The following is a 20868-nucleotide window of genomic DNA, read 5'->3' as shown; positions in this document are numbered from 1 at the left end:
TAGTCACTTCCTTGTTGGCTTCACGAGAAAGAGCGAGAGGTTGCCGCTCGTTCCAAATAAAATAGAATATGATTTATGTGTGATGGCGATTTATTTGCAATTAGGGGTTGCACAAACCTGTTCATGTTTATTTTAGGTCTATACAGGCATCTAGTGGCAACACATTGGTATTACAGATGATAAATGGTGTACAATGTATATCTTAACAGTCAATTTCCAGATAATCTGTTCAGATTTGTCGAACTCACAATGCTGCATCTTCACACATTACTATGACAGCCAATGTGAATGTGTAAACTACAATATATATAGCATGTTTAATATAAAACACACACACACACACACACACACACACACACACACACACACACACACATACAGCCTTGCTTTATAACAACTGTGCTTCATCTAATATGGTTTTTACTGTGTGGTCCGGGTACTACATATGTCAGATGGTGAAGTCAGGGCACCCAGTGATCTGATGAAGCTAGATACTGAGAGAATAATGGCACTATAATCTGCAAGTGCCTGGGCAAAGACAGCTTTCTGCCTTTGAGCAGAAAATGCATTGTGACAAACACTGCCCTTCCAGGAATCATCCATCCATATGGCTGTGGTGGAGAAACGACTGTGAGATTGTTGTGTGTGGATATGATTTTGCGTTTATAAAAACTTCATCTTTCATTCTGTTGTATGGTAACCTGCTGTTGAAAACCATTGTAACTCAGTCAGCTAATTTCACCTTGTAATCTTTGTATGGATTAAAATGTGCAGGTCATATTAATGAGCGTCATCTTAAAATGCCTCTCACATCTTCCTTACAGAACATGAATGCTCATTTTTGCAGTAATGTGCTATATAAAACAATGTAATAAAATGCATATTTACGCTACAGAAATATAGTTTAAATGGAACAGCTAATAATGAGAATAGATGATAATACTTATGCAAACAGCACATGCAAATACCATTGCACAGCTCTTTTTTGGTGCAATGTCTATAAGGGGAGTGGAAATAAAGGTCTAGAGACATTAAGCATTTAGAGGATCTGAAGATTCAGCCTTGGTCAGCAATGCCCCCCTATGGTGCATAGACATATTTCTTTTAGGACTGCAAGCATAACAGTGCCAACCCTATGCTAGAATGGTTTTTAACCTTTAAACACAAACACCCACACAGAGATGTTGATACGGAAACAGATGGCATCTACATTTTTTTTTTTAAACAATGCAACATTGTGTAAGTTGCACTTTGCGGAAGGCTTGAATATTTTTAGCTTGTAATGTTTTGCAAGTGTCCTTCTTTACTAGAATATGATTTTGTTTGCATATGCACACTAATTAATTACCAATAATAAAAACCAATCTTAAAGGAATAGTTCACCCAAAAATGAAAATTTGCTGCAAATTTTACTCACCCTTAGGCCATACAAGATAGACAAGTGCGTTTTTTAATTGGAACATAATTAGAGAAATGTAGCATTACATCACTGCTCACCAATGGATCATCTGCAATGAATGGGTGCCGTCAGAATGAGAGTCCAAATAGCTTATAGAAACATCACAAAAATCCAAAGCACTCCAGTACATCAATTAATGTCTTGTGAAACAAAAAAAAAAAGAAACAAAAAATCCTGGTGAATTTTTATGTTTTATCAGCTGTTTGGACTCTCATTCTGACGGCATCCATTCACTGCAGAGGATCCATTGTTGGGCAAGTGATGTAATGCTAAATTTCTCCAAATCTGTTCCAGTGAAGATACAAACTCAAAAAACTCAAAAAATCTTGGATGACATGAGGGAGAGTACATTTTCATCAAATTTAGGTTGAAATACAATAATGCATCATGTTATAAAAATGACAACTCATTTGACTTTGGATATTTTAATTGTTAAAAATGACATGTATATGCCATGTAAAATGGAGATATTAATTTCTCTTCACATTCTGACTTGGTAGACCCTTTATATTTATAAGGAGCTCATGCAGTGATGTTTTAAACCACGTGGATTGTTTTTCATGGTTTGAACAGTGCACTCTGCTAACATATAATATTAAAGCTTAATTATACACAACCAAAAGCTTACATTAAAAAAGTTTGTTATACTGTATGTATAGATATTGCATAGAATAAAAGCCATGCTGTATACTATGCATACATAAAAAGCAATCAGCCATGTAGACTTAGAGACAGATAAGATACATAAGTATAAAATGAAGTCACTGGTTTGCAAGAATATTTGAAGAGATAAGTGCATCAGTATGAAGAACATTCAGATAACTATAGATATTTCAAGTGATTTCATACATCAATGTACAATGCATGTACAAATTAAACATGACAGGACATTTTGAAAAACCCTTAAATGATTGATAGATAGATCATAATGCCACCTTACCAGATGGTATACAGTTATATGATAATCTGTACAAAAACTGTCATACCAGAATCATGGTGGCATATCTGCGATAAGTTAAAGGCTTGCTTGAATAGAAGTCATTCATAAATACACAAACAAAAAAGCCTGTATCAAACAGTAATTATCTTGCATGCAATTATTATGTGTATACTTTTGCCCGACATGGAAAAAGTTGACTTGAATAAAAGAGATTCTAAAGAAAACGCAACACAATCATGCAAGAAAATGTTTAGAATCAGGTTCCGTTCTGTTTACTCGTCCTCCTCACATGTTTTATAAGGCAAGCCTCAGGTTCTCATTTCTTCCAGTCTTCTATTTAACTCCCCCACCAATGATTTTTTACCAATGCGCTGAACCGTTCATGATTAACGTTCATATGGTCATGATGTGAATGTCTTTATCTGTAAACAACAAACAGTAGTGACAAAAGTTGGTTAATACTGTATGAGTAACTGTTTGAGAAATGTGCAAAATAATACAAATGAGCATTGCTCCCTATATCTAGTTCTTTGACATTCATTAGACGGCTTTCTGGACTACTTGATTCTGACTGGGTCAGTTGGGGCATTCTGCAAACAGGTATTTCCTAATATTCATCATAGTTCATGGCAACTCTGTATACCAGTCACCTTATCAGCCAACTTTTTATCTTGAACGTAGCATTTTTAAAATGCTGTGTGCATGAGGCGTGAATATTCAGCATGTTTCCATAGAAATCAATGAAAAAGCAGCTCAGCAGAATGCAAAAACACATTCTATGTGAAACCTGCATAAACTTGTGCTACGTTTATGTGTCTCCAATCACCATAGACGGTTCTCTCTCATTTGATAAGAGCGCAAAAAAAAAAAGACTCTCATTAGTTCATAATCATATATAATGTTTTTTGACACTTCAAATGCATAAATCATTGCAATGAAATTATAAAACACAATACATGTTATTCTGTTCATATACACACTTTCTGGTAATTTCGAAATTTTAAGTGTAGCTTTTAGTGCCTAAATTTCTTTGCTACTATAAGCACTGTTTACAATCTTGTTTTGTGTTCAGCTGATATGAATATTCTCAGTGTAACTGAATACTCACCTTGTAATGATGAAATCAGTTTGTATTTCTCTGACGTAGGTTTTTATCTTTGTGGTTGTTGGTGGAATTAGTTTTCCTTTGAAAGTGAGATCATAAAAATGAGTCAGAATAAGTGTCACAATTCAAAATACAAATCTAGCATTTTACGCATGCTTGTATATAATTGCATTTCCATAATTCACCGTTTCTTTATACTCTATACATTCAGTAATTACACACCCACTGGCATCAGTTGCATTATATAAAGTCTCATTTAAAATCTAAATCTGATACTTACATTGGCCCAGCTGGTTCGTCATCTGAGGCAGAATGGGAAGCAAAACAACAATTTTAGTTTGAGGCTGTAATGGTTGCAGCTGGCACAATATACACATTATTGAATGAATGCCGCAAACTGACTGCATTAACTAGCTAAAAACAACTCAATGCCATATTGTCTTTCAATATTTAGGATATTGTGGCGCAGTACAATAACATAGAACAAAGACTTCGCTCCATCATCTTTGGTGTGAGTATTTAAAAGGCTTGCACTATATAACAGTTCAAGAACTAATAAGAAATACAGCCATGCAGCCCATGGAGTGAAAAACTACCCATGTAATCATCCCATGATCCTATACGTTTAATATTACAAATTACAAATATTACAAAACTTTAATATATTCAATATTAAACATATAGGATCATAGGATGGTTACATGGGTAAATTTTCACTACATGGCTGCGCACATATACATACACACACACACACACACACATATTATTTATATATATATATATATATATATATATATATATATATATATATATATATATATATATATATATATATATATATATATATATATATATACACACACGCATATATGCACACATACTTTTAGCTTTTTTAAACAATCAAAACTGAAAGGAGAAAAGAAATAGAAGGAAAAATCTCATGCTCATGCCCACATGATTGCATTTGAACAGACTCAGATAAAAAGAATGAACAGAAATGAAGGTCATTTGAAGGTTAAACAGCAAAAAACAGACCGCATTCCAATAATGAAGGAAAAATAAAAACCCATTACAGCCTAAATCAAACAAGACTTATATATACACACACTAAAGTGAAGCAGAACAGTTATAATGGGCAATAAAGGTAGGTTCAATAAAGCTGCATGCAGGCCTTTCACTTACCACAGTGTTTTAGGTTGTGCCATTCAGAGAGAAAGAAACGTGTTAACGTTGTTAATTCTTAATAACCTAATGATATTAACCGCTAAACGAGTAACTTAATGGCTAAAATAATGGTTCAACTATAAACGCCTACACAAAATGTGTAACACAAACGAAGCTGAAACTAAAATTATACACCTAACATTGTATTGTTTTACACATTTTAATAAAAGAAAATTCATAAATTCGTTGTTTCTGTCTATGACGATGAAATCAACACCGATGAAAACCACTAGGGGGCGATGCTGGACAGAAAACATCCCATTCAACGTCACTGTGTGGCTCAAGAAGACGTTCACCATTTGTGATGTGCTAAACCAGTTCTGGTAGAAATATCGATTGGTGATAATGAAATGTAATAAACAGCAAACATAACTGAATCCCAGAGCGAACTTCATTGCTTTAAACAGTCTTCAAACATCAAGAGTTCGTTTTATATAAAGGCAGAGCTAAAGTGAATTTACTGACATGCATGAATACATTGTGCTGGACTGACTGGGTCTCGTTTTCCCTCACAATGCAGTGTAGGTGAGCTGTAAGTGACGTGGGACTACACCCCCACGCATATCAATAATTCACTGCCCACTACCTACCCATACACTGCAGAGTCATGTTTCTCTCGAATATCAGATTAGCGTCCAGATGACCTAACACAGGTGCCCAACAGGAAAAGAGCGTGAGTGTGTATGTGTGTTTGGTCAGGATGGCCTCAGACTGAATTATTAAGTAAGAGACCAGGTCAGGATCAGATAACAGAGTGTGGTTTTCCAATAAACTTGAGTCAAAGGTTTGTGACGCAGTGGGGAAAAAAAAAACTGTAAGATGTATAGAAGGACATTTATTATCCTTTAGTCTTTTCTGCTCACCAAAACTGTATTTAGAAATACAGTAATATTGTGAAATATTACAATTTAAAATAACGGTTTTCTAATTCAGAAATCATTCTAATATGCTGATTTGCTGCTCAAGAATTTTTTTTTATTATGCATGTTGAAAACAGTTGTACTGCTTAAAGGGATAGTTCATCCAAAAATTATAATTGTGTCATTAATGACTCACCCTCATGTCGTTCCAAACCCATAAGACCTCTGTTCATCTTCAGAACACAAATTAAGATATTTTTGTTCTCTGACCTTCCCATAGACAGCAAGGGTACTGCCACAATCAATGTCTAGAAACGTAGCAAGGAGATCGGTAAAATAATCCATGTGACATCAGGTGTTCAACCGTAATATTATGAAGCTAAGAGAACACTTTTTATGTGCAAAAAACAACAACAAAAAAGACTTTATTCAACAATTGTCTCCTTCACTTCACCCTATAGCGCCATTTCTAAGAGTATCACATACGCAAACAGTGTATGATGTTCTGTGCCAGCTGCACCACATGGATACGCTGTTTTCATTTAAATCAAAGCAAAAACAATGCAGAAAATGTATCCACGTGGCGCTATAGGGTGAGCGAAGGAGATGAATTGTTGAATAAAGTCATTATTTTGTTTCTTTTGCGCACAAAAAGTTTTCTCGTAGCTTCGTAAAATTACAGTTGAACCACTTGAGTCACATGGATTACTTTACAGATCTCCTTGTTATGTTTCTGGACCTTGATCGTGGTAGTACCCTTGCTGTCTATGAAAGGGTCAGAGTCAGAAAGCTCTCAGATTTCATCAAAAATATATTAATTTGTGTTCCAAAGATGAACGGAGGTCTTACAGGTTTGGAACGACATGAGGGTGAGTCATTAATGACAATTTCATTTTTGGGTGAACTATCCCTTTAATATTTTTGTGGAAACACCTTTTGTTTTTAGTATTCTTTAATGAACACAGAGTTCATTAACCCTTAAAATAACTAAGTAAATCTTAATGATGCCAAACTGAACAGTAACTTGAGATAATACCAAAATGTGTCAATGTTTTTTTTTGTCAATATTTATTTAAAGTAGGGCTGCACAATTAATCAAATTTGTAATTGGGATTACAATCACAGATGCCACAATTACGTAATCATCCAAAAGGATCAAAAAAAAAAAATTCATATATATATATATATATATATATATATATATATATATATATATATATATATATATACACAGTACAGACAGAAAGTTTGGAAACATTACTATTTTTAATGTTTTTGAAAGAAGTTTCTTCTGCTCATCAAGCCTGCATTTATTTGATCAAAAATACAGAAAAAACAGTAATATTGTGAAATATTATTACAACTTAAAATCATAGTTTTCTATTTGAATATACTTAAAGAAAATAAAAATGTATTCCTGTGATGCAAAGCTGAATTTTAAGCATCATTACTCCAGCCTTCAGTGTCACATGTAACATCCAGTCTATCACATGATCATTTAGAAATCATTCTAATATTCTGATTTATTATGAGTGTTGGAAACAGTTCTGCTGTCTAATATATTTGATGAATAAAAGGTTAAAAAGAACTGCATTTATTCAAAATAAAAAAAAAAATTCTAATAATATATATTCTAATAATATATTTTCTTTCCTATCACTTTTTATCAATTTAAAACATCCTTGCTGAATAAAAGTATTGATTTTATTAAAAAAAAAGAAAGAAAAAAAAATACTGGCCCCAAATTACTGACCAGTAGTGTATATTGTTATTACTAAATATTTATATTTTAAAAACATAGCTTCTTTTTTTTATTTACTTTTTATTCATCAACGTATCCTAAAAAAGTATCACATGTTCTGAAAAAATATTAAGCAGCAGAACTGTTTCCAACTTTGATAATGAATCATCATATTAGAATGATTTCTAAAGGATCATGTGATAATGATCCTAAAATTCAGCTTTGCATCACAGAAATAAATGATAATTTAAAGTATAATACATTTAAAAACAATTATTTTAAGTTGTAATAATATTTCACAATATTAAATTTTTTTCTGTATTTTTGATCAAATAAATGCAGGCTTGATTAACAGAAGAAACGTCTTTCAAAAACATTAAAAATAGTAATGTTTCCAAACTTTTGGTCTGTACTGTATACACACACACACACACACACACACACGTGTGTGTTTTTCTTGCTGCAGGTTATCTTAAGGGTTTTTCCATTTGAATTTAGTTTTAGTATAGAATTATAATACCATGCATATTTTTACTTTTTTTTTGGAAACCACAACCCAAACCAATTTATAGTTGACATTTGAGGCTTAATACTAAGAAAAAATAAATTTCAGAAGAGTGCTTTCAGTTTGTTTATTTTCATATAAAAATATGGCACGCAGTTGCTTCGGACAGTGGTAATAAAGCTGTTCAAAACATCATTCAATGTAAATCGCAATTATAACTTCAAGGGAATAATCGACAATTATGATTTAAGTCATTATCATGCAGCCCTAATTTAAAGTGCAATTCCCAGAAAGAAAATGCATTCATACATATCTGTGTCTTTTGTGCCCATTGTAGGTGTATTATACCAGACAAACTACGCTTAGGATGGTCTTGGACTAAAATCTCAAATACCAATCTCTTCTCCACTAACATCAGTAGTCCATAATGAGACAGTAACCCACCCTTTTAAACTCACCATCAGGAACATCATCAGGCTTCTTGCGCTTCTCGTAGATGACGATGATCAGCACCAGGATGATGATCTCGGCGAGGACCCCCAGCAGGGGCCACAGGGGGGCCAGGCGGCTCCTGACACGCAGAACTGATTGCATGGAGTTGGAGCCGATGATGTTAGTGGCATTGCACTCGTACTCTCCAGGGTCGGAGGTGATGTCTAGGTTGATGATGGACATTTCGGTGTAGCCATCCTTGCTGTTGATGAAGAAACGGCCAGAGGAGTTGTCAATTTCCTGAGTGATTGATGGAGTGGGAGGAAAACCGGTGAAAGATCAGGAGAGGTGGAAGACAGGGAAGGAAAGCCACTGATTATATGCCCAAATAGTATATCTTTTTTAAAAATATTTACTTTTTATTAAATGATAAATGTTTGAAGGTAGCTCAAGTAACAGAAATGACAAGGGAGAGTTAAGACCTTTTTAATGTAACTGTAAAAATGCCTTTGTTTTATAAATGAAATGTAAGAATACATGTTCTATTGTTATTAATATTTCAAGAGGAACACTTACCGGACTTAAAGTAACTTACATCATTTTTATTTTTTTATAGAAAAATCATGTTAAAATGTGAGCATTAAATATGAACAACAGGCTTTTATGGAACATTTCTTTGTTCATCTCTCAATCATCACTTTATTGCATTGCATTATATGTTTTGTCTTCCACAATAAAAACTACAGAGCTTTGATTTCAATAAGACATTTTATTGGGAGACAGAGTGACAACTGACATTTCTTCTAAGATATTTTATGCAAGTAGTCTGTTATACTGATAAAATCTCATTAATTTACATTGCAAGCCATCAGAATTAAATCATACTTTTTGGCCAGTACCAAAATTGCATATTTTTGGCTTAGTTTGGGGATCTGAATAAAATTAAGGATTTTCAAGTATTAGCACACACTATATAATACTATATGAGCCATAAAAAAAATTGGATTTTAAGACTTATTTAATGTGCTTTACAGGGTTGAGACAACTTGAGGCTAAGATGTCAAACTATCCCTTTTAAAACAACTAAACAGAAGATCTAAGATTCACTCATTTGTCAAAATGAACATACCATACTGGCGCCGTTATCAAGTTTACGCCAGGCCCACATGGGATAAGGATAACCCACAGATTTGCAGTAGAGGACAGCTTTCTCGCCCTCATTCTTATTCTCGCTGCGCTTGTGTCCCGTGATGTCTGGTGAAGCTATGAGAGGAGAGCAGAAGGACAGTGAGACCTTCATTGTCAGAACAGATTTCATTGCATAAACCTTATTAAGCTCCCTGATCTTCAATCACTGCGTGGACATTTTTTCTCGCGTCATTTGCAGTTTCATGTTTGGGTGATAAATATAGCTGAAAACTAGAGGCAGACCAGGAAATATTAAGAAAAAAATACCATGATTGCCCTTACGCATGGGAATAAACCAAGAACTTAAGCCCACCGCGATGTTTAGATGAAAATGCTTAGAACAGTGAAAACAATGACATCTCCTTCACATTTATTTATTCGGTTGGCCTTTTTTCCCCAAAGAGATTTACAGTGCTTTCAAATTAGCAGGTAACCCATGAAAGGATTCAAAGTTAAAATGAGTTGAATGAGTGTGAAGTGCTGCTTCAAGATCTCTTTAGTTTATTTAAAAAGACAATACTAAGACAATATTTAGTATGAGGTCATTAAGATTTATAATTTTTTTTTAAAGAAATTAATACTTATTCAAGCTAATTAAATCAAAAGTGACATTAAAGATATTTATAATGTTATAAAAAGGATTTCTAGTTTTTAATAAAAGCTGTTTGTCTATTCATCCAAAAATCATCATGGTTTTTACAAACAATATTATGCAGCACAACTGTTGGTTTTAAAAGGGTTTCTAAAATAAATTAAACTACAAAATGGTTATTTTAAATTGTAATAATATTTAAAAATATTAGTTTTTACAGAATTAAAAAAAAAAATGTAGCCTTGTTAGTCAATAACATTAACAAATCTTACCGACCCCAAACCTTGACATTATAACTATATACTTGCTGTTGTCACTCACATATTAAATCAAGTATCTCAAAGGACTATGAATGTATATGTTATGGTAAATACACACACTGAATTTATAGGACCATAATGAGATGATTCACAGTCAAATCTCTAAGGCTTAGTCAGTGAAACCAACAGAGTTTACAGAAGCATTAACATCAAAAGGAATATTATTCATATGCCAAGTATCTCCACAAATACGCAAAAAAACATACACATGTAAATCATATCCACATTTTGTGATTTAAAAGTCAAACAATGAATCATGACAGGAGACTTTTTAAAGGTTAATTCAGTCTAATGACACCAAATACCTCAGTTAAGAGATAGGAAAAGCGAGAGAAAAAGAGACAGATTTACATCCCCACCCCCTCAGACATGCAGGCCACCATCTGGTGCCTGTGAGCCGACCGCGGGATAACCAGAAAGTGGTGACTAGGACATGCTTAAACCACATGGCACTTTACCAGCCGATGATCACACAAACCAAACAACCTGGGAGCTTTAAAGGCCATTATTAAACACATGATCACAAGGAGATCTGAGCTGCCTGACATTTTGGTGTATGTATATATATAAATGAGGATGATGATTATTCAAATATTGGTAATTGGTATAATATAGTAATTATTAATATTGCAAACTATTTATTTCCATTCACACTCTACTGCCTGGTGGACAAAAACCTCCAAAAACCAAGCTCACATTCATGCTGTCATGGCCTTTGTGAGCGTCCAAGCTCTGCTCTGACTCAGCATGTGTTATGTGGAAGAGATGGACAGACAGTCTGACCCCACAGACAGGTTCGAAACGTCAGCACTCATCCAAATCAACTGAAAATCAAACTCCCTGTCTTAGAAAGAAACCATCAGTGACCATTCACTGTCTCTGTTTTTTTTTTAGGGAATCTTACCTTTAACCTCAATAGTGGCATTTGCCGCAGGGGCCGAATCGAATGTGTACACACACATATACTCGCCCGAATCCTCTGGCCTTGGTTTATTAAGTCTGCGTAAAAGATAAAACACATTACACTTTTAAATTAACGGTACCATAGGTGTTCTTTGAAGTACCTTGGGATAATATAAAAAGATTCCGAGTAACACACCCACAGGAAAAGACAAATCTAATGCAGGATATATGTTAGCAGTACTACTGTGTTCCTAAAAGGTTAGTCTGATTAGATTAGGAGTCAGGCAGAGAGATTAGCAACACGTGTTGGTAAGAAACCGAGGCCTTGCGCAGGATTTAGAGCAAACCGGCATCAACAAACACTCAGCCAGAGCCTGAGAATCACTGAGATGATACATTTACAAAACAAAAGACAACTCAGGTGATGCCAAATTATTAACACCCAGAAGCCTATATTGGAAGCCTACTTGTATTCTGTGTTCTTGGCTTCGCCTCTCGTGTCAGAGATCTCCTCCCCATTCTTCATCCAGAAGCTCTCGTGGTGGTTGCTTTGGGAAGTTGTAAGGTTGCACTGAAGTGTGATTGGTGGGATGTGGTAACCAGTGGGTAGAATCATGTGATCCGTTGACTCAATGGATGGTTCTGGAAGCACAGAAGTATCGGTTGAGACCAGAGAAATACTACATCAAAATTATTATTATTATTAATAATTTTATACATGTATTTTGTATGCTATATACAGTGGGGTCCAAATGTAAGAGATCACAAAAGGTCTTGTGGTCTTTTAGGATTTTGAATTTTAATAAACGTCTCAGATTCTGCCGACAAACACAAACCAAATACTAAATTCAGAAACAAAATTCATTGCTATTATTACATAACTGATACACTTTTATAATTTTTGTGAATGCTTTTAACAGCATTTTATTTTATATTTTCGGTATAAACTTTAACGCTTTAGTAATTTTCTTGTTTGTATTTCCCATTTGCAATAATTTTTCACATTTGTTTTTATAATTTTTATTAGTTTTTCTTTATATTTAAAGTAAAATGAGAAATGTTCCCCGTGTTTTATTTTTTTTAATCATTTTAGTTTCAGTTAATATTAGTAACCCTGAATTCTATAAGGAAGCATAGTGAGCTCACACATCTGGACTCCACTGTACATGTACGATACAGTCCTATAGGACAGGAGTAGTGTAACTATACCAGCCACTGGACATTGAAAAACATATCGGCTGACCAATAAGCACTGTACCTTACCAGATTCCATGGATTCCTCAGGACAGAAACTGTAATATTGTCATGGTCAAATAAGGAGGACAAGGACATTTTATACTCAATAAGGGCTTTCTGACTACAGAAATAGGTCACTGCTTGTATATGTAGCAGCTACAAGGGCAAGAGTAATCTAATAGGATGGTGCTCTGACCATTTTGTACTCCGGTTATAGACTTTTAAAAAAAGAAAAGGAAAAGGGAAGATCACTAGAGCAAACGCTAGCCACGGCGCTACACTATAGAAGTCAAATCAAGGTGGTGGATGGTTTATTTTGGCCACACCAGCGGGAATAGGTGAACTCACTCTGCAACACGGAAACTGTTGCCTGGGCTCGTATCCAGGTAGTGGACGGATTCTGCCGCAAATCGTTACGCCGTGGGTCATTACTGGCCCTGCACTCATAAATCCCAGAATCCTCAATGGTGACGCGAGTGACGGCTAACACGCTTACACCATTGACGCCGTACGCCGTGTTGATGGACACGCGTTGCCTGCGCGCGCCATCCCACAACTGGAAGAAGCTGTCAGCCCTGTTCACCTCAGCGTACCACCACTGGATCTCAGGGGTGGGCTTCCCCACAACGTCACAGTACAGCTCAAACGTGTCGCCCGTCAGCTTAGTCTCAGAGAGGGGCGACTTCACAAACCCCGCTGAGGGGCGGCACAGAGGAGGGAAGACAGGGAAAGATGACAAATAAAGAGAAAAAAGGACAGTAAGAGGGCAGTGGGTGGAAAACAGAAAACATAAGATTAAACTCAAATTGCAAACCAAAAATACAACAAGAAATGAATAATTGCACAATTGATGAATGGGAAAATGAAAAAGGTTTATTTTACATTACCGTACATTCATTTACATTTAGGACACTGATACATTTCATTTTTGACTTTGTTTCTATTAAGTTTGTGTACTGATTGTTGCATTTTGTTAGTGATATTAAATATTAGTCATCTTAATTAAGTTGTTCTTTACCACATGCAAGAAAAAAAAAGGATCTTGGACAAAATAGTGACAAAATAGTTATTTATTCATTTGTGTATTTTATTATATATAGGAAATTAAATGTGGTCAGGGGCCTCATCCTAACTGCAGTAAAGTAAAAACTCTGATAATAAAAACTATATTTTATCAGGATTTTTCCATCTTAAAGCACTGGGTTTTAAAATTCTGTCCAACATTGAAAGCATGCCTAAAATAATAATAATAAAATTAATATTAATATATTAATTTAGTCTCTTACTCTCACTGAGGTTGTATTTATTTAATAAAAAAGAAATACAATAAAACAGTGACATTGTTAAATATTATTACAACTTTATATAAATGATTTCTATCATAATAAATCTAATTTATTCCTGTGATGAGAAAGCTGAATCTTTACTCCAGTTTTCAGGCTCACTAGATTATATATATATATATATATATATATATATATATATATATATATATATATATATATAAAATCTAGTTCATACTAAATATATATATATATATATATATTTAGTATACGTTTTTTTCAGGATTCTTTGATGACTAGAAAGTAAAAAGAACAGCATTTATCCGAAATGTCACTTTTGAATACTTAAAATACATCCTTGCCGAATATATCTATACATAACAAAAAAAATATTAAAATAATTCAAGAATCATAGAGGAAATAAGCATGCACATTTAAATGGCCAATAAAAACTATATTTTTTTTTCACACTGAAATTAAGAGTCATTTTAGCTAAATTTAGTATTTCATCTGGTTATTCTTTGCACGCACAAAATGTGCATACTGTGCATAGTATACATGCTACATATTTATGCAGTATGCCGACTAGAATGTCAGTCTGCTATTCTGACCATAACTGGTTTAAACTTTGAAGATAATGATGATAACTGATTCTACAGAAAACAAAGTGCACAGCCGTGAATGGTGCTGATTCCGAGCACCTCAGTGCAATCTCACTATTCATGTGTGGGTGTGCTGATAAGACAGGCTGTTTCCATAGAAGCATACTACAGTAGTTGTGCAGGTAGGTCTTTAAGAAGAGGGAGAGCTGCCCACCACACTGCATACACTTCTGCCGCCCCCTCATTAACTGCTGTGTAAGCTGATTGCATTCAAAAATGTGGAGCCCTGCTAAGTGTCAACAGTTATATAGTGCAATAAGTGATTCTTGTGTGCATTTCACAATATAGCTAGCAACAGTGGAACAAAACTGGAGCAGAGACTGAAGGAGTGATAAATCAACCCTTCTTTCCAATAAAAAAAACTGTTTTGGAGGAAACAAGAGACAATGCATTAGATCACAATACAAAAGCAAAACTAAAAAATGAAAGTATTAAGACTGGACTGCATAAATAAATTCTGAATAAAAATGTTGAAAAACTAAATGTTTTATGCACTCTCATTAATGATAATAATGCATATACATATAAAATATAGCTATATTTGTATTTACTGGAGAGTGACTTAAATGTATAAATAACAATAATAATACATATGCATATATAACTATTTTATGATTTATTTTAAAGTCTTGTTTGCATTTCTATTTCTATTTGCCCTTGTTGACATTTGCACCATAAAACTTTGAATTTTACATACAACCTTCAAAAGAAAAAAAGAAAAGAAAAAAAAAGTCTAACAAAAGATAAATATAAAACAAATGTGACCGCTACAGTAATCATTTATTTCGTTTTAAAGATGCATTTTGGAAACAGATTGAAATGAGGGTTTGTGTTAGTAGGAAGAACAGACAAAAGATCAATTGTACAACAAATACAAAATGTTTCCTTAGAGCAGTGGTTTTCAAACCGGTCCTGCGAGCACTGCACATTTTCTGTGTGTCACTTATGGATCACACCTGATTCGACTCATCAGACCATTAGTAGAGACTGCAAGACCTGATATGGGTGTGTCAGATATAGTGAATCACAAAATGTGAGGTGCTAGGAATGCTTGCAGGACCGGTTTGACAACCACTGCCTTAAAGGTTATGTAACATAAATATGCAGAGAGGCTTTTTACTGGTTGTAATGCATTATGTTAATCAGAACAACTGCTGGTTCTTCTGATAATGACTGATGATAAAACAATCATATAAGGGCATAATGAGAAACAAAGCAGGGCCAGATATGATTTTTACATCTAAACAGACTTCCTACTCCATGGGTGATAGAATGTACCACATGCTACACCGATAAAAAACAATGATAGAAGCTAGTTTTCTTTTAACGTGATGATCGCAAAAGAGCCTCATAGTAATTAGGAGGCGTAGCTAAAAGAGGAGCTCCTGTTCCACATTCCTGTGTGGCTGAAAGGAAACTTACATAGTGCCTGACCTTCAAAACTAACACGCTTCCAGCAGATTCTTTAAAGTCAACGTGTCTTCCAATCCATTTTATTAACATAATCTGATGCATTCAGCTAATACAGAGAGAGAAAAAAATGTGTAGCAACAATTTAAAAATGATTTTATTGTCTTCATCAATCTAAGCTTGAGGAACTAATGAACATATGTGGACAGGGCATGTATGCTATTGCATATAGTCGCTTGCTAAAGATAGAAGCAAAAACCTTTTTAGTCTGAAGGCAGGAAGTGCTGTTGTGCTCTTATTCCTGTTACTGAAGACAGCTATGCCAAAATGATCCATTTGATCAAATGCGTTTGCATGTGCTCATGCATTTGTATGCAAGAGATAAAACGCATGTGAGTGAGATGAAAGGAAAAGTGTTGGGTTTGATCTTCATGTGAGTTTGTGGCCCCTCACAAACGGGAAATGGGTATTGCTGTCACGGCTGCAGCACTCTATAATCCACAAGACTCCAGTCCATCAATTAATGTCTTGTGAAGCAAAAAGCTGCAATTGTAATAAACAAATCCATCAATAAGAAGTTTTTAACTTCAAAACATTTCTTTCGTTGCTTTTAAAACTCTCATTCTGATGGTACCCATTCGCAGCAGAGGATCCATTGGTGAGCAAGTGACGTAATGCTCAATTTCTCCAAATCTGTTTGAAAAAGAAACAAACCTACCTAGACTTTGAATGGCCCGATGAGTACATTTTCAGCAAATGTTCATTTTTTTTAGTGAACTATTCCTTAAATACAGATGCACTTGCAAATTGTTCTCACGTTCCTGCTATTCATAATGTAAAAATAATCCTTCATTGCTCTGTTCATAATGTAAATACAATCCCTACATTGCATTCATATTTATATCCTGTATATACTCTGATCAATATTGTATATAGCAACTCCACTGTACATTCTGTAGATATCATAGCTTTACTTACTCTGCACTTTTATGTATATAAAACACTATATTCTTGCACTTCTGGTTAGATGCTAACTGCATTTCATTAGCTCTTTAGCTCTGTATTTGTACTCTGCATAATGACAATAAAGTTGAATCTAATCTAAAATGGTTGGGCCTGTTTGATTTTTACATTACAGATTTTTTTTTTTTTTTTTTTAAATGTGATGGATCGTAAAAAAAAAAAAAGTCCTCCTGGAGCAAAACCGGTTGAGAACCACCAAATCCAATCAGCGGGTCACCTTGAATCAGGTGTTTAACACAAACACTAAATCAACTAGCCTTCTTTTTCTGCTTAATTAACTCATTTTCCCTACAGGTTCTGTAATAACCCCACAGATTTACGCTGCTAAAACGAACGCATTAGTCAAACGGCAGTAATTCATAACAGGTTATGGCCAGAAGATGAAGTCGGACGGGCTTATGCGTTACCGCTCATTAACTGAGCGCGTTCATGACGTCGTAATGCACCGCGGTGCTGCTCCGTTAAGACTTTAACGGGTCCGCGCGCACGGGGAGAACATTAACGCTATGCATACCGCTGCTGCATCAGCTCTATAAATAGAAACATGCAGCAGAACGGACTGAAGTTATTTACGGCGCTGCAGAGGACCGGTGCTCAAAGCGGGTACCTGCCTCTGTTTGACGAGCAAGCTCGGGCGAAAATCACGCAAACAGATCGCTTTGCGTCGGAGGAACAATCGGGAGAATTCCTGAGTCACTATCTCTATGGAAATCAAGCACAAGTGTGAAAACACAATTCTGCATTCCGATCGCTCCGCGTTGGATCAAGCAGGTTTTGGGTTTGTGACAAGCAGCCGATGACCCACCTAAACACATCCTCATGATTCTGTGAAAGAGCCGCAAATAGACGCGCCCTGTGGGACAAGCTACCAAATATTATCTATTTGTGAGCGTATTTAAATAGAAAGGCGAGCCGCTTTTAAGACATAAATTGCCCTTTAAGGCGGAATTGTAATGCGTTTTGACATTTAAACCTACAAGGACACATTTACCTAAATATTTAATAGGCTACATATAAATATCACCATTCACAGCCCACACGCCCGTTCAGTTCTGAGCATTTCAGAAAGCAATGCTGAGGATTGGTGAGAGTTTATCCGGTGCGGTCGAGGCAAATTACCTGCACGTGCCGCAACCGTTCCTTTATCAGGAAAGCCTTTATAATCTGTGATGAAACGTTCTTTACACTCCACACATTCACAGTCCTTACCGTTCTGAGCGGAGCCCGAATGCAGCATCAAGACTCCGAGTATTATCACGAACGGATTCCCCGTGTAAGACATTTTTAGGTCGTCTGGCTACCTGTGATGTGTGTGGAGGGATGCAGAGGAGAGGAGGGCTGTCGAGGAGGATGTGAGCGGAGAGGGAGCCGCTACAATGACGAGGCGACCCTGGATGGAGCTCGAATCGGGTCACGCAAAAAGCCCGTCGCCTAGCAATAGCGAGCGCCGTAAGTAGATTCCGACGCTACACTTACATCCGGTTTTAACGAGTCTCGTGAAGACGGGGAATTGAGGTCTCTGCAGAACAAAAGTGGGCGTTTCTAAATTTGTGGGTGTTTTCAAACTGCAGGCTGTTTCTCAATCATGCAATAAAAATAATACTCTGATCTAACCCCACCCTTAAACATACGTCACTGTGGCGTCAGCCAATCAGGAAAAGGTTCTAAAAACACCCCGATCTGGTAACGCCCATTAATTTCCTGCAGATATTTGGAAGACGGTGGCGCTGTCCTCTTAAATTCCCGCGATAGCAGACCTGTCCTTAGGTGATCATTCATGGGTTTATTCATTTTATTGTCATTTTAAAGCTGAATTAAAAAAACAAAACCAAAAAAAATAAAAAGAAGTTCAAATCGTATGAAATTTGTTGAATTTATGCTACCAGCTGATCTTTATCGTAAAAATACAGTGTGACTAAATATACTAGTTTCTACCTGTAGGCCTATTTTAATAAATTATGCAAATCATATTATATTTTTAAACATTATTTTAATACAATTATTTTAAAATGTAATATATTTTATGCTAGGTAACTTGCATTTAAGTAGCTAACAGGTTTTAACAGTATTTCTATTTTACGTAAATATTTACTTATACAATATTGAATAGTTTATGTGAGATGACTGTCATAATGAGATGCATTGACATGAACTAAATCATTGTGTTCAAGTCAAAATGCACTGAAAAGACAACTTTGCTGACACCATAAAAATAGGGTGGCACATCTAAAGTGTGAGAAGAACTTGAAGTTCTCGAGCCTTGCTGCACCAAACAATATTTCAGGGCAAAGGAGGCCTATTTAATTATTGCTACTTGCTCTGTAGGGAATCCGACACAAATAAAAATCTTATGACAGTAATAGTTTTTTGCTCTTTTTATTTTTACCAACACATTAAACGAATCTATCACTGCAATTATGTGCCAAAATTGCCATTCCCTGCCAAAACAAATAATTTAATATTTAGCTCTCAGTATGACAGTCTACTGCCATCTACTGGACAGCAATATTAACAATAAGAATGAAAAAAAAAGTGTAAATACAAACTACCTCGTAAAGGTGAAAAAGTATAATTATTTTTTTATGTTAATAGTGTGTTTTTGGAGCAATTATTACATTACAATTTATTTATATTAACCAATCAGAATTATGCAGAAAGTATCTTGTTAACAAAACTTGAGCATAAAAATCCAAAATGTCACTTACGTAATTCATCTAGAAACCAGAATATATATATATATATATATATATATATATATATATATATATATATAGCCTGATCTGTGTGATCTCACACACACACACACACACACACACACACACACACACTCACCTAAAGGATTATTAGGAACACCTGTTCAATTTCTCATTAATGCAATTATCTAATCAACCAATCACATGGCAGTTGCTTCAATGCATTTAGGGGTGTGGTCCTGGTCAAGACAATCTCCTGAACTCCAAACTGAATGTCAGAATGGGAAAGAAAGGTGATTTAAGCAATTTTGAACGTGGCATGGTTGATGGTGCCAGAAGGGCCTGTCTGAGTATTTCACAATCCGCTTAGTTACTGGGATTTTCACGCACAGCTAGTGATGGCAAAATCGAGGCCTCGTGAACCAATAAAACAGTTGAACCAAATGTGCCATATTGTTTCGAGGCTTCGAATCAATCCGACACCCGTCTCAACGGTGACACCTAGTGGTCACTTGCAGGTGTTGATATGAAACAACCTTGACGAGCCATTAAAAAAATGTGGTTTTTTATTATTATTATAATGTTCTAATATGTGAAGCTTGTAACCTATAGGCTCCTCACTGTGCATAACGTTATTTTGGTCATGAAAAATGAATATTAATAAAAGAAATCAAGCCACAATGTCTCACTTTTTTTAGAGATTTTTATTCAAAAATATTAATTTATCTGCTGTGGAAGGACTTAGCCTACTTCTTTTTTTACAGATAATTTCTCCAGCCTTTGAAAAAATCCTCTCACAAGGGACACTTGTTGCTGGCATACAAAGATATTTTTTTGCAAGGACATACAAATGAGGAAAGATTACTGCTCTCTCTTTCCAGTAAGTTAGTGGATCATGAGTTCTGGGCAAATACGATGTATTTTTTCACTTCCACTGTGGCATCAGCTGTAGGATTGTGTATCATCTTGGTTTGATGGATGCGAGTATCAAAAAGTTCCCATAAACTGTCCTGTGTTTCTACTGGTGTTGATGTTGATGGTGATGATGATGATGATGATGGGTGTGATTTTGACATTTCTGGGTCTGAATAAAAATGAAAACAGCAATTAGTAACAAATCCTAAAATGACGGCATATATGAAGGATATATTATATTACATGATTCAGATTACATAACATAACACAGACTGAAACTGCTCACCAGGATTTGTGTTTGAACGCATCAGTGAAGCACACTCCAGTGTGATATGCTTTTCAGCTTCCTGGGCTTTGGCAGCATTTCCAAATGCCAC

General features: G+C 35.2%; 1 protein-coding gene across 3 annotated transcripts; it reads right to left on the bottom strand.

The window, feature by feature from the left end:
- Positions 1-1868: 1868 nt before the first annotated feature.
- Positions 1869-18392, bottom strand: LOC132133116 (neuroplastin-like). 3 transcript variants are annotated; one of them, XM_059545839.1, is made up of 8 exons: positions 18093-18392; positions 11737-11911; positions 11271-11365; positions 9396-9529; positions 8293-8566; positions 3785-3806; positions 3527-3583; positions 1869-2837 (listed from the first exon to the last, which is right to left on the bottom strand). In XM_059545839.1, exons 1-8 carry the CDS (start codon positions 18163-18165, stop codon positions 2801-2803), a joined length of 867 nt encoding a protein of 288 aa, XP_059401822.1. In that variant the 5' UTR covers positions 18166-18392; the 3' UTR covers positions 1869-2800. The 3 variants fall into 3 exon arrangements, with proteins under 3 accessions (XP_059401822.1, XP_059401823.1, XP_059401824.1); XM_059545840.1 differs by lacking the exon at positions 1869-2837 and having other exon boundaries at positions 3515-3583; positions 18093-18391; XM_059545841.1 differs by lacking the exons at positions 1869-2837; positions 3785-3806 and having other exon boundaries at positions 3555-3583; positions 8269-8566; positions 18093-18390.
- Positions 18393-20868: the final 2476 nt, after the last annotated feature.

The sequence above is a fragment of the Carassius carassius genome, chromosome 50, assembly GCF_963082965.1.
Source record: "Carassius carassius chromosome 50, fCarCar2.1, whole genome shotgun sequence".
Taxonomy (NCBI): Eukaryota; Metazoa; Chordata; class Actinopteri; order Cypriniformes; family Cyprinidae; genus Carassius; species Carassius carassius.
This window is presented reverse-complemented; position numbering and strand designations above follow the sequence as displayed.